Here is a 12,313-nt window from a genome sequence, read left to right on the forward strand (position 1 = left end):
CTCTAATTAAAGCACCCAGAGCATCTCATGTATCAGCACTCCCGCCCTGAAAAATGGCAATGGGAACACTTTAACTAAAGCTTGTTGAACGAGTTTTAGTTAAAGTGCCCCTGCTGCCATTTTTCAGTGTGGGGATGCTAATACACATAACGCTGGTCTGCTGGAGCGTGATAATTGCCATGCTTCAGCAAACTCCATCAAGTCTGCTCCAACTCATTTTAATTAGTGTCAGAGCAGCCTCAATTACAGTGTGTCGGAGCAGCCTTGCTGCACGTGCATAGGTACCTTTTGTGTTCAAGACTGAATACAAAGGGCAATTCCTGCTATACCCCAAAAGGCAACAAGAACTTGAAAAGCGTAGGAAATGAACCTTGTGAATACTATACAGCCTTTAAAGATTTCTGGGGTACCAGGATTAAAAGGAGGTATATAAGCATAAATGCATCCTTTTTATTGCTTAGGATTAATTAATATCATCTTAAAAGAATGTGCATTTTTAACAAAAACATACCCTGCCTTGCTCAATGCATTTTGTCAACATAACAATAGCATAAATATTCTTTTCCCAAATCATCCGCCAGAAGTCTTCCAGAGTGTTCGGTAAGGGACCTTGTGCAGCAATAAATTCTTTCCTTAAATTGTATCCCTAAAATAGAAAATATTTTATATATTCAAAAAGTACTCTTAATCATCACACAGGACAAACCTATTTAAAGGTATTGTTTGATTTGTCTAGCTTATATCATAAAATATACCCAATTTTTAATTTTAGTTGCTTTAACAGACTCACAGGCATGTAGTTCGCATTAATATAATCATCAGTTGGATGGCTTTGGGCTGAAAGTTTAACACGAGAAATGTCATCTGCAAAAAAATAAAAGCATGTCTTTTAGGGTTTCAATGTTTTGGCTAAACACCAACCAAAATCGTTTTGAATAAATGCTTCAAATTCAACACATTTTTAAAATTAGAATAGATGGTTATTTTTGGAATCAGAAACAGGTTTTATAATCCTGAGTACATGCAGTGATTATCTGCAGAAGGCAAATGCTCAGCAAAACAGTCATTTTCCAGTAACTGAATAAATTAGTTATTTTTAATCTGTTTCAGGGGTATTGATTGTAGCTGTGCTGGTCTAAGGACATAGGCAGACAAGATTATTTGGATAAATGTGATACCTTTTATTAGACCAACAGAGTAGTTGGAAAAATTGTTCTTTGCAAGCTTTTGGGCACAGGCACCCTTCTTCAGGCATAGGGAAAGTCAATATGGTATGTATACACATATAAATGTAGGTGTTTTTTGAATGCTTGTAGATTTAAAATTTTTAAACCACTAAGAGTTAAGTATTTTAAAAAAAGTATTTTGAGATTATTAACCAGAATCAATAGCACACATATATGTTAGTTTAGAATAAAATAATAAGGAAGTATTTTAATAATTCAATAAACCTGAAGTAAACAGAATAAATCTAGGGATCTTGAGGCACTACATTCAGGTGGTATCATTAACATATATTTTAATGTAATTTAATTTATGTCGAGAATATATATGCATGTGTGCACAAAATCTAATGTAATTTAATTTACAATACATGCATGCACGTATATACACAGATGCAGACATACACATAGATCTATGTATATCTATATCACATACACACTTTCTGTTGTGGTACTCCTCAAAATTATTTTCCACAAACATCCAGAGCTCTCTCATTACTCTCTTTTGACTTCCTCCTTTCAATCTCTTCTTCATGATGCCTACAAAAATCTTGGTGGTTCTGAGGGTACTGGTGTGACAAGATCACTGCCCATCTAGCTGATCAATACTGCCACTTTTTCCTGGGTCAATCCCACCTGTTTCTCTCTAGCCATTTATTGTCTCATATACAAAAAATATGTGCAAGGCCATGTAGTACTTCATGAACAAAAAATCAAATTAGATATGGAGAATGTGTGTTTATAAAAAAGGTTTGCATGTTCTGTTAATACTATGGCTTTTGGAACACTGCACAATAGTCATCCCAATCCTTTAAATCTTTTTGTTTATTTATTGTAACATTTGCATCAGTATCCATCTCTGAAGTACCCAAAACCATTAGTTAACTGAAGTCTTTCAAAACTCAACATAAAATTCAAAAGAAGAAAAAAAAAAGAAACAACCAAAAACAACAGGAGGTGACTTACATGGCAATACATTATTATATCTATTCTTTCCTCTATTCTCAGCGAGTTCAGCAGCAAATTTAGGCTGATGGACACCGGCAGGCCTCAGTTCCTGCAGCAAAATAATAACACTAGTTTAAAGACAAGAGACAGGCAGTCAGTGTGGTAGGCAAACAACTGACACACGGTGTCCTTCTAGCAGTAAAAGTATTAAGTCCTGGAGAAGTGGTAATACAGCAAGCCCTTTTAAAAAGACAGTCAAAGGGATAGAGGAGGCAGAAGGGAAAGGAGTAAAATAAGATGACAAAAAGAGTAATAGGATTTGTGTTTCTCACAAATTGTTTTTTGCACTGTCTGTAGAATATACAAGACTGATCATGACTACATGCTTACTCTGGCTTTAACTTGGCAAAGCACTTAAACACATGTGGAAAGTTGAGCATGTGCTTACACCTTACTGACTCTATTCCCTTTCTTTGCTGAATTTGGGGTCTCAAAGCTGATCTGTCGCTGTCATGTCATACAGTAACTGAATAGAGTGAGGATGCTGCAGGAACAAGAAAATGACCCGATTTCAAAATAAGGCACAGTGGGGAGATGACTTGGAGCTGAAAGGGTGAGAAGGAAGGCTGGATGATAACAAGGAAATCATTACAGAAAAGAGGGGAAGTGGAGTGTATGACACGAGAGGACTTGGAGGAAGAAAGAAAACCTGAAAGAAAAGCAGAACGGAGTAGCATCCCTAAAAATAACTTGATACAGGACATAGGAAAGCAGGGCTGGAAGAGACCTCAAGGTGGTCATTTACTCCAACCCCCTGGTCACGGCAGGATCATACCTATTAAACCATCCCAGTCAAGTGACTGTCTAACCTGCTCTTAAACATTTCTAGGAATGGAGATTCCACTACTTCTTTAGGTTGTCAATTCCAATGTTTGACCACTCTCATAGGCAAGTATAGACAGTCAAAAAAAAATCCAATGCTGAATCTATTCAATCTTCACAGGCTGGTCTAAGCTGCATAAATTTAACTGATAAGCAAGTGAATAGAAATTCACTTTTGATTCTGGAAAGGCAGCCCAGGCCAGAAGTTGGAGGGCACTAGAGCATGCCTCTTTGCTGGGCTGGAGCAGAGAGCTTGGGCCAAGGCTAGCCTGCTCACCCTGTGACAGAGGTTTAGGGGGAGGTGCAAAGCATCCTCAGATGCTGGGGGACCCTGTGTTGACTTGAATCTGGAGGGGATCTGGGACAGAAGTTCAATAAACTTGGATGGATGTAGTACCAGACTTAACTGATTTAGGTTAAATGAGTTTACCTTAAACCAGTTTTGAAAGCAATTACGTGCACTGAACTTTTCTTGTGTTAAAGATTTAAACCGTATCCAATCTTTGGCTTGTGTATAATTTCTGTCCCAACCCGTATTCAAAAAGTTCTTTCTAATCTTCAAACGAAAATTTCCTCTGCTGCAGATTGAGTCCAATGTTCCTAGTCCAGCTTCCTATGGCCATAGAGAAAAGCCTATGTCTATCCTCTCTGTCAATCACACTTTAGGTATTTAAAGACTGTTAATCTCTATCAGTCTTGTCTTCTCCAAACTAAATAACCCTAGTTCTTTCAGTCTTTCCATATGAATCATGCTTTCCAGGCCAACCATTTTCATAGCCTTCCGCTGGACTCTTTCCAATCTGTCCACATCTTTCTTGAAATGCAGGGCCAAAACTGGACACACAGTACTCCAGGTGAGCCCTCATCAATGCTAAAAAGAAGAAAGATCACCATATTTTTTGAAAATCTTTGAAAGAACCACTTTATTCTGTGGCAAGAAACAGGATGACAGTCACTAGAAAAGACTAGGAGGAAAAAGTCTTATCATGCACGAGCCTACAATAGTTCAGTCTCATTTGGCTGTACTGGCAATTGTACTGTTTTCTACTTTGGCAGTCTTACTAGCAGAGCCATAGCAAGGTAGTTTTACATCCTGGGCAGCAATGGTATACAGAGAAGCAGCCAGGCTAGCAACAACTGCTATTCTGGTATCCCTCTCTAGTTGGCACTTAGGGCTGCAGCCCGGTTCACATCCTCCTTAGCTACATTATTGTTCTGTGGTTACATTCAGGTCTTAAAGCACTTGATAGAAAAAATATTTATTTTTTTGTATCCCAAAACCCCATTAAGTAAGGCAATGATACTAATAACATGCCCAATCTCACACTTCTTTACAAAAAGGGAGACTGAAGCACAGAGAGGGTAAGTAGCTTTCTCAAGGCCAGCTATTAACTTTTTGAGCACAACTAGGATAAGAACCTCAAGGTGTCTAATTTCAATGACAACTCTGGTCAGCAGACCATATTTCACTCTCAGAGAGATTCAATGCAACAGATCAAGTCATGGATTGCTGCAGATGTACATTCAGTGTCTCTGATACTGGTCACCGCTTTATCTCAGAGAGGAGCTATTTTCCCTTTGTAATATTCAAAAGTGTATGATTACAATCTGTGATGGCTGATAATACATACTTCATACTCTTCAGCAAATCCACAGTTTGAATCAGCTTGCTGTGTCTTAAAGTAAGACTCAAAGTTTTCAACTTTAATTGGCTTTGACCTAAAATGAATAAAACCCCTTATTAGTATTCATTATTAGTTAAATACAAGATAAATTCAATTCATGACAAATTTATATTTATAAAATGTGAATTACTTACTTCTTAGGTCTTCAGGGAGGGAAAAAGAAAAAAAAATGGTTAGAGCTGTATTCTTTGCTATGTGACTAACAGTTTTTTTAATTTTTATCCTCCTCAAACTTTGGCCTAAGAAAGGGCATAAGGACACACTGTTCCAATGTTCTGCTCAGGCTGAGTGCACAATGCAAGTCAATTAGGAGTATGCAAAAAGGGGCATATACCATATGCTCCCAAATAAGATATACACCTTATGCTGGAAAAACAGAATGGAAGAAAAAAGGATGTTTTTCCAGTCATGCCTGAATGTTGACTTCAGGGGATCCTGACTGCAGTGGCTGTGGCCGTGAGAGGGTTAACCCTGTAGCTCTGGCTACAACCCCCTGCTCAAGGCAGGAGTAGCACTGAAGTGTGAACTCTTCCCCCTCCCTCCCTGAAGTGGGCAGAGGAAGAAGCATAGCAGCCATGTTGCAGCAGTTCTTCCCTGCTTCTATTCCAGCAAAAAAAAAAAAAATCAAACGTGAATGAAAGTGTTAGCTTCTCTCAAGACATGCACCCCAGTTTTGGAGTACTGTTTTTTGGGGAAAGGGTGTGTATGACATACAACTCAATACAATAATAACCTTTGTGTTTCTCTTCTACTAAGCTGGTCACAGAAGGCCAATTACCCTGGAACTTTTGCTCCCTGCCAAAGACCTCAAAGCTGGGGGTCACTAGGAGGCTTTATCCAGGCTCTTCCCTTGTTAGCAGAATTACAAGAGACAACCCGTGATGGCTTTTCACTGTCTGTTGTTTATGGTACACTGCATTTATCCTTCCATGTCCAGCTACAATGGTTTTAATATTACTTACACTGAAGGTTCAGCTCAAAGTAGCCCTACCCCGGGCCATAGGGCAAAATCCTTTTTGAATACAGAAAGGCTACAAATAGGGTTCTTAAACACGGTACCTTATCTTGATTGTGTCCATAAAAATAAATAAAACTGAGATCTGAAAAACTGATAAGGGCACGTACACATCGAAATCTGTTTAATTATAATAGAAAGTGGATGTTCAAATCCTTTTGGCAGCTGTTAGAAGTCTCAGCCTCTTAACTATTTTAGATGGCAGCAGGTTGCATTTGGTTCTCCATAAGGAATCCAAGTATTTAAAGCTGTAATACTCAGCTTATAACATAGTATAACACAAAACTACCAAAGTTCTGAGCAGATACTGCTAATATTGCATAAACTGAGAAATTAACGGGTGAAAGAATATAAACTCACTTAATCTGAGAAAAGGACACATCATTATTTTTTCCATCTTTCCTGTAAAGGGGAGAAAAACCACAAGAGGTTAGTAGAATTTATGCAAAACACATGCATGGTTCTTGGTAGACTCCGTCTATGCCTGGTCAGACCAGTGGCCGCATCTACAGGAGACACTGACTGTGCACTAGCTCATTACTACTAGCATCATTTGGCAGGAAGCATGATGCAACACTACTGTGCAGTAGTAACAAGCTACTGCACAGTCAGTGTCACCTAAAAGCTGTTTGGTGTCACCACCGCCAGTGTCACCCAAAAGCTGGGGCAGCGCAGGGCAGGCAGTGGCAGTGAAGAGACCCCTGGTGCGGCTCTCTGCTCCCTGTGGAGCCAAGTCGCGTGGCAGGGCAGCAACATACAGCTGTTCCCCTGCAAGCCCGGCTCTGAAACTCTGAAATTTTCCGAAACACTTCTGAAACGTTTCAGATGCTTCATTTTGTTTAGGAGATTTTTCAGAGCCTCCTGTTTCAATTCAGATTCAATGTTTTGGGTGCCCAAATGGCCTGAAACACCTCCAAAATGAAACGGCTGCTGAAATTTCACACAGCCCTACTAAATGGCTGTGCAGTAACAACTGTGCAGTCAGCATCTCATGTAGACGCAGCCAGTTTCCTGTATAGCATCTAGTCCAGTGTAAGGAGACCTTCCTGAGACTAACTTTATGCCTGACACTTACAGTAGGCATTAAAATAAGTAGCAGGAAATATGACCATGAATGAATCCCCCCCCACACTTTTGGGTGCATAGTGGTGTCCAAGGCCTGAATGTGTAGCTGACCTAAACCCATGACTAGAGGGACTTGATTGAGGCGGCCAACAAGCTTCTTTGCCATGTATTTCCTTCTTGATCATCTACAATGCCACCCCTGGTTTATGTGTGGCATTTTAAATTCCACCCCCTGTGGAATTTTATCCCAGTTTGGAATCAGGGTAAATTACATAAGTACAAATTATAGATTCATAGATTATAGAGTCAGAAGGGACCCAATGGATCATCGTGTCCGACTCCCTGCCCCGGCAGGAAAGAGGACTGAGGTCAGACGACCCCAGCCAGGTGACTGTCAAGCCTCCTCTTGAAGACCTTCAAGTTAGGTGATAGTACCACCTCTCTTGGAAATCCATTCCAGACTCTGGCCACCCTTACTGTAAAAAAAATTCTTCCTAATGTCTAACCTAAACCTACCCTCCACTAGTTTGCACCCATTATTCCTAGATTGTAAGTTTCGAACTCCCATCATGCTGACCAGTGCCTTGTTCCCTTATACTAACCCCCTCTATCCACTGTAGCTTGCTTCTTCGTAACTTGAATTCTAAGCTCTTTGGTTCAGAGACAGTCTTTATGTTGCACTGGTATAAATTAAAATCTCAATATAGACAACACCCCAGAAACACTGTTAATAGCATTTAAATCAAAGTCAACTGCATTAGAAGTTTATTCAGGGAGTTTAAGCCCTGGCTGAATTACTTTAAAAAAAAAGGATCATCACATCTACAAAAGCAGCTGTCCCCTAGGCTTTTCCACTTAGGAAGCAACCATTGGCCATAGGTGGAAACTGGTAGAAGGGAAAAGCAACTAGACAAAGAAAGAGTTCTAAATTAAGAGACAGTGCAAAAATCACGTAGAGATGTTTTCCAAGTGAATAAGGTAAAAGAATAAGCTGTAGTAAGTGTCTGGTAATGTTTATGGTACTGTTAGAATGATGTTGTAGCTGCGATGGTCCAGGAATTGAGAGAGGCAAGAAGTATTTTTTATTTTTATTTTTTTTGCCGGGGGGAGGTGGAGTGGAATATCTTGCACAGGACCAACTGCATGGCTAGAATAAAAAAGTTAGACAAACTTTCAAATGCAGACATGATAAAGAATATTTTGCTTTCAAAAGCCTGTCTAACTTTATTCCAGCCATGCAGTTGAGCCAATACAAGATATGGCCCCTCCAGAATCCTTGTCTTTGGAAACTTTTAGTAGCTTTTTAGAATTGATGCTGCACAGTATTTAACTTGTAACAGCCCTTAAGTCCAAGTTGCCTAGAAAAGACCAGAACTGTGAACTACTATGAACATATCTCAGGTATCTACAGGAGCAGTGTCAATGGATTATTTTCAGATAACATAACATCTGAAAGCTTGTCTGTCTGCTACATCATCTCTACTAAGCCTTACTATTACCTCTAGAAAATAAATTTCACATCAGAACTTGTGTTCTAGTATAATACTACAAAGCACTGCCTGTCAAGAAGAAAAGGCTTTACTGGATATCTTCAAACAAAATCAGATTAATAGTTGAATATATTAAAATACTAGTTACAAGCATGTCCTGTACCACTGTAGGTATGTGACATTTAAAAAAAAAAAAATGGCCTGATTCTAATCAGTTACATTAACACCGGTGTGTACATTCACAACGGTGACCAGAATAGATAATGAACCGGTGATATACAGTCATGCTAACGGTTATTTTTTCAAACTACCTACCAAGTTTGATGGAACCACTTTGAGTTGCTATCATATGCATACAAATTTTCAATAAATAGAACAGCAGTTCCATTCTTTCTGAGATTGTAAGTGTTGGGGTCATGATCCCTAGTTTGGGGGACTCCTGAGATGCACTGTATTTTAAAATATCACTTTAAAAAAGTGTATGAACAGGAATCTTGGTCATTGTTATGCTTTAGTACATTAACACTGAACTACTACTGCCTTTCAAAAAGCCAATGTTATTACTAACATCTTACCTTCTCCTTCTCCAGAAAACAAAGACCACTACAAGAAGTACAGCCGAGACACACAAAATAGAACCAAGAACAGCTCCAACAATGATGCCTTACAGAAAGATAAAAATAGAACAAGTGCTCATTAGTTAGCTACCATGTCAATAATGAGTTAACAAAATTAAAAGACTAGAGATTCTACTACAGAGGTAGACAGCCCTCAGTACGGGCACCAGAGCATGGCACATGAAAGCATTTTGCTTGGCACATGCGCCTCAGGGAGACGATGGGGAAGGGGCCTGGGTTATGCTGCCACAACAAGATTCGGGCCCCTCACAGCTCCCCTGCCATCCGCCCCGGTATTAAAACACCTTACAAGTTGAGGTGCCAGGTGTTTTTGACACTCTGCCCAAAACCCATTGCCAACCCCTGATCTACTATGAATTTCAAGAAAAGTTGGAAAAGATATACTTTGAGATTTTAGAACACCAGTTATCCATGTCTGTCCAAAGACTCAAAAGGAAGTGATAATCATTCATTTCTACTCCAAGTCCAGTTATCAATAAAACACAGAGTAACAAATGGGAAGCTAGTATGTTCTAAATTAAGAGACAGTGCAAAAATCACGTAGAGATGTTTTCCAAGTGAATAAGGTAAAATAATTTTACATCAGCTGAGGATGTAAATAGGGATAATAAGAACAAGTGCAAAGTCCTGCACTTAGGATGGAACAATCCCATGCACCAGGACAGGCTGGGGACTGACCGGCTGGGCCGCAGCTCTGCAGAAAAGGACCTGGGGTTTACAGTGAACAATACGATGAACATAAGTCAGCAGCATGCCCTTGGGGTCAAGAAGGCTGCACTGGTAAGAGTGCTCCCAGCAGATCAAGGGAAGTGATTATTCCCCTCTATTCAGCACTGGTAAGGCCACATCTGGAGTACCATGTTCAGTTTTGGGCCCCCCCCCCCGAACAGAAAAGATGTGGACAAATGGGAGAGAGCCTAGTGGAGGGCAATGAAAATGGTTCAGGGACAGGGACACATGACTTCTGAGAAGAGACTCAGGGATCTGGGTTTATTTGGTCCAGATTAGAGAAGACTGAGGGGGGATTTAATAGCAGCCTTCAACTACCAGAAGGGTGGTTTCCAAAGAGGACAGAGCTAAACTGTTCCCAGTGGTGGCAGATGACAGAACAAGGAGCAGTGGTCTCAAGTTGCAGCAAGGGAAGTTTAGGTTAGGTTAGATATTAGAAAAAGCTCTCTCAAGAGGACAGTAATAAAGCACTGGAACAGGTTACTCAGTGGTTATGAAAGCTCCATCCTTGGAGGTTTTTAAGGTCCAGCTAGACAAAGCCCTGGCTGGGATGATCTAGTTGGGGCTGGTCCTGCTTTGAGCAGGGAGTTGGATGAGATGACCTCCTGAGGTCCCTTCCAACCCTCATTTTCTATGATTCTGTGACCTGACCCATTTTTCTTTAATCATAGAATTCTCAGACTCAGGGCTTCATTTTTGGTCCTGGATTTCAACTCCAAGTGAAAATGTGTACCATCCATTGTACTAAAGGAGCTGATCAGAGAGTCTGACGTGTGTACCTTACCTCAGGTTCAGATTGAAATAATTTCACAGACTGTGCCCAGAAAAAAGAAGAACAGTTCTGAGCTTAAACAAAAATATGTAAGAAAACATTATTACTAATGCAAACCAAGATTTATATATGCTAAAAACTGCCCTTATAGAATGGGCAGACTTCTAGTGCACCAAGAACTAAAAAAGTAGTGTTTCCGTACCATCTCTCAGCTAAAACTGTAGTTGCATTCTAATTGATTACTGGGACCCAAGAGACAGTAGGTCTCAATCCATCTATATCATTTTATGCTTTAGTATCGGTGTTGAAAAATCTGTAAAATAATATCCCTGTGAGGAATCCCTATAAGCAAGCATAGAAAAAAGTAAGGCTAGAAGGGACCACAGGAGTTCATCTAGTCCAACCTCCTGCTCAAGGCAGGATCTTTCCTATCCAAACCATCCCATACAAGTGCATGTCTAACCTGTTCTTAAAGCTGAACACAGTGCCTGTCACACAACTACCAGGCACACTGCCACAAAACACAACCCCCCTAATTTGCTACAGGTAAAGTAGGGGGACAAGAGCGCTGTCAATGTCCTGCCACTGCAGGACAGGAAATGATTGTTAAAATATATTTGAGATCCAAAAAAATGACAAGGAATAAACAAGAATTTATGTGGAATTGATGAACTGTATTAAGATCAACTACATTACAAAACAGACCCTGTCCTCTCTACATTGAAATCAGGAAGTGTTTTCCTAAACACATCTAGACCAAATATTTAGGATATAGTCAGTCCACTATTTTATTTTAGCAGTACCTGGATCCTGGGGTACTCGAATGGGTTCAGAATAAGGTGTGAATGATACGTAGCTCCTCTCTTCAACAATAGGTCCAGTTTTATTATTGGCATACGTAATATCAGTGAAACCTGCAACAGAAGCCCTGGGGAGAGGGGAAAGAAATGTAATAGTTGTATTAGATTATGTTAACCACTCAATCCTAGCAAGCAATATTTATGATCTCATGATCAGATAACTATTTAGACTTCATATGTATACAAGGGAAATAAAATAATGAATTGAAATAAATACCTGTATAAACCAAGGGGCTCCAGTGGTCCATTGTAATAAGCATGTGTGGTGTTCGCATTTCCTACTACAACTGTGTAAGGCTGACTTCCGGAGGTTGAGAGAGAAGCCCTTGTATGTTCAATGTTCATAACATATGTTACATAGGTATGTGTTTTTTTTTTCTTGAAGTCATTGTATGTCAAGTTCAGGTTATATTTTGAAGGCTGGTTATCTTATGAAAGACAAGAGACAACATATACATCAAGTATTACATTTCTGTAAAAACAACATAACTGAGAGGGCAACTGTAGTAAAATATTGAATAAGATTCTGACTATTCCTAGGGTACTGCCTAAAATTAAAGTCTGAGAACACTCTACTCTTTTTACTGTAAAGCAATTTATTTTAACTGCTTTTGCTCCCAGAAAAAGTCACTGGCTGCTTTAATATCCCTTTTTTTTTTTTCCAATTGTAATGTGTGTGGCAGATCGGATGTTGCAAACATCAACTAGTCCACAAAAGGCACGTCATAATGAAATTGTCCATACAGAGAATCCAGTGATTTACTAGACAGATTGTCAAGTTAGAACAAGAACTCGAGAAGGCATTTGAACAAGCATAGTGTGTTGAAACCATTCAGACTGTTTTGAAAGGGGCAAACTGAGTTTGGTAACATGTCAGCTAATCAAGATTAAACCTGAAGTGTCCCCATAATCAGCCAACAGGATGTTCATCACAACCTGTGCCTAGTTTATTGCCCACAAAATGGTGTTTCACAGTGAGTCAGAACATGATCTTGAGAAGCAGTCT

General features: G+C 39.6%; 1 protein-coding gene across 1 annotated transcript in view; it reads right to left on the bottom strand.

Annotated features, from left to right (window-relative positions):
- Nucleotides 1-12,313, bottom strand: part of PTPRJ (protein tyrosine phosphatase receptor type J) — a 142,032-nt gene that overhangs the window by 8,620 nt on the left and 121,099 nt on the right. Inside the window, exons 14-22 of the mRNA XM_059722601.1 lie at nucleotides 11,525-11,735; nucleotides 11,251-11,375; nucleotides 8,884-8,971; nucleotides 6,114-6,155; nucleotides 4,873-4,881; nucleotides 4,685-4,772; nucleotides 2,190-2,280; nucleotides 791-864; nucleotides 512-646 (exon numbers count right to left, since the gene is read on the bottom strand). Coding sequence (XP_059578584.1) covers nucleotides 512-646; nucleotides 791-864; nucleotides 2,190-2,280; nucleotides 4,685-4,772; nucleotides 4,873-4,881; nucleotides 6,114-6,155; nucleotides 8,884-8,971; nucleotides 11,251-11,375; nucleotides 11,525-11,735 — 863 coding nt within the window. The remainder of the gene's footprint in view (nucleotides 1-511; nucleotides 647-790; nucleotides 865-2,189; nucleotides 2,281-4,684; nucleotides 4,773-4,872; nucleotides 4,882-6,113; nucleotides 6,156-8,883; nucleotides 8,972-11,250; nucleotides 11,376-11,524; nucleotides 11,736-12,313) is intronic.

This window comes from Alligator mississippiensis, chromosome 2 (assembly GCF_030867095.1).
Source record: "Alligator mississippiensis isolate rAllMis1 chromosome 2, rAllMis1, whole genome shotgun sequence".
NCBI lineage: Eukaryota > Metazoa > Chordata > Crocodylia > Alligatoridae > Alligator > Alligator mississippiensis.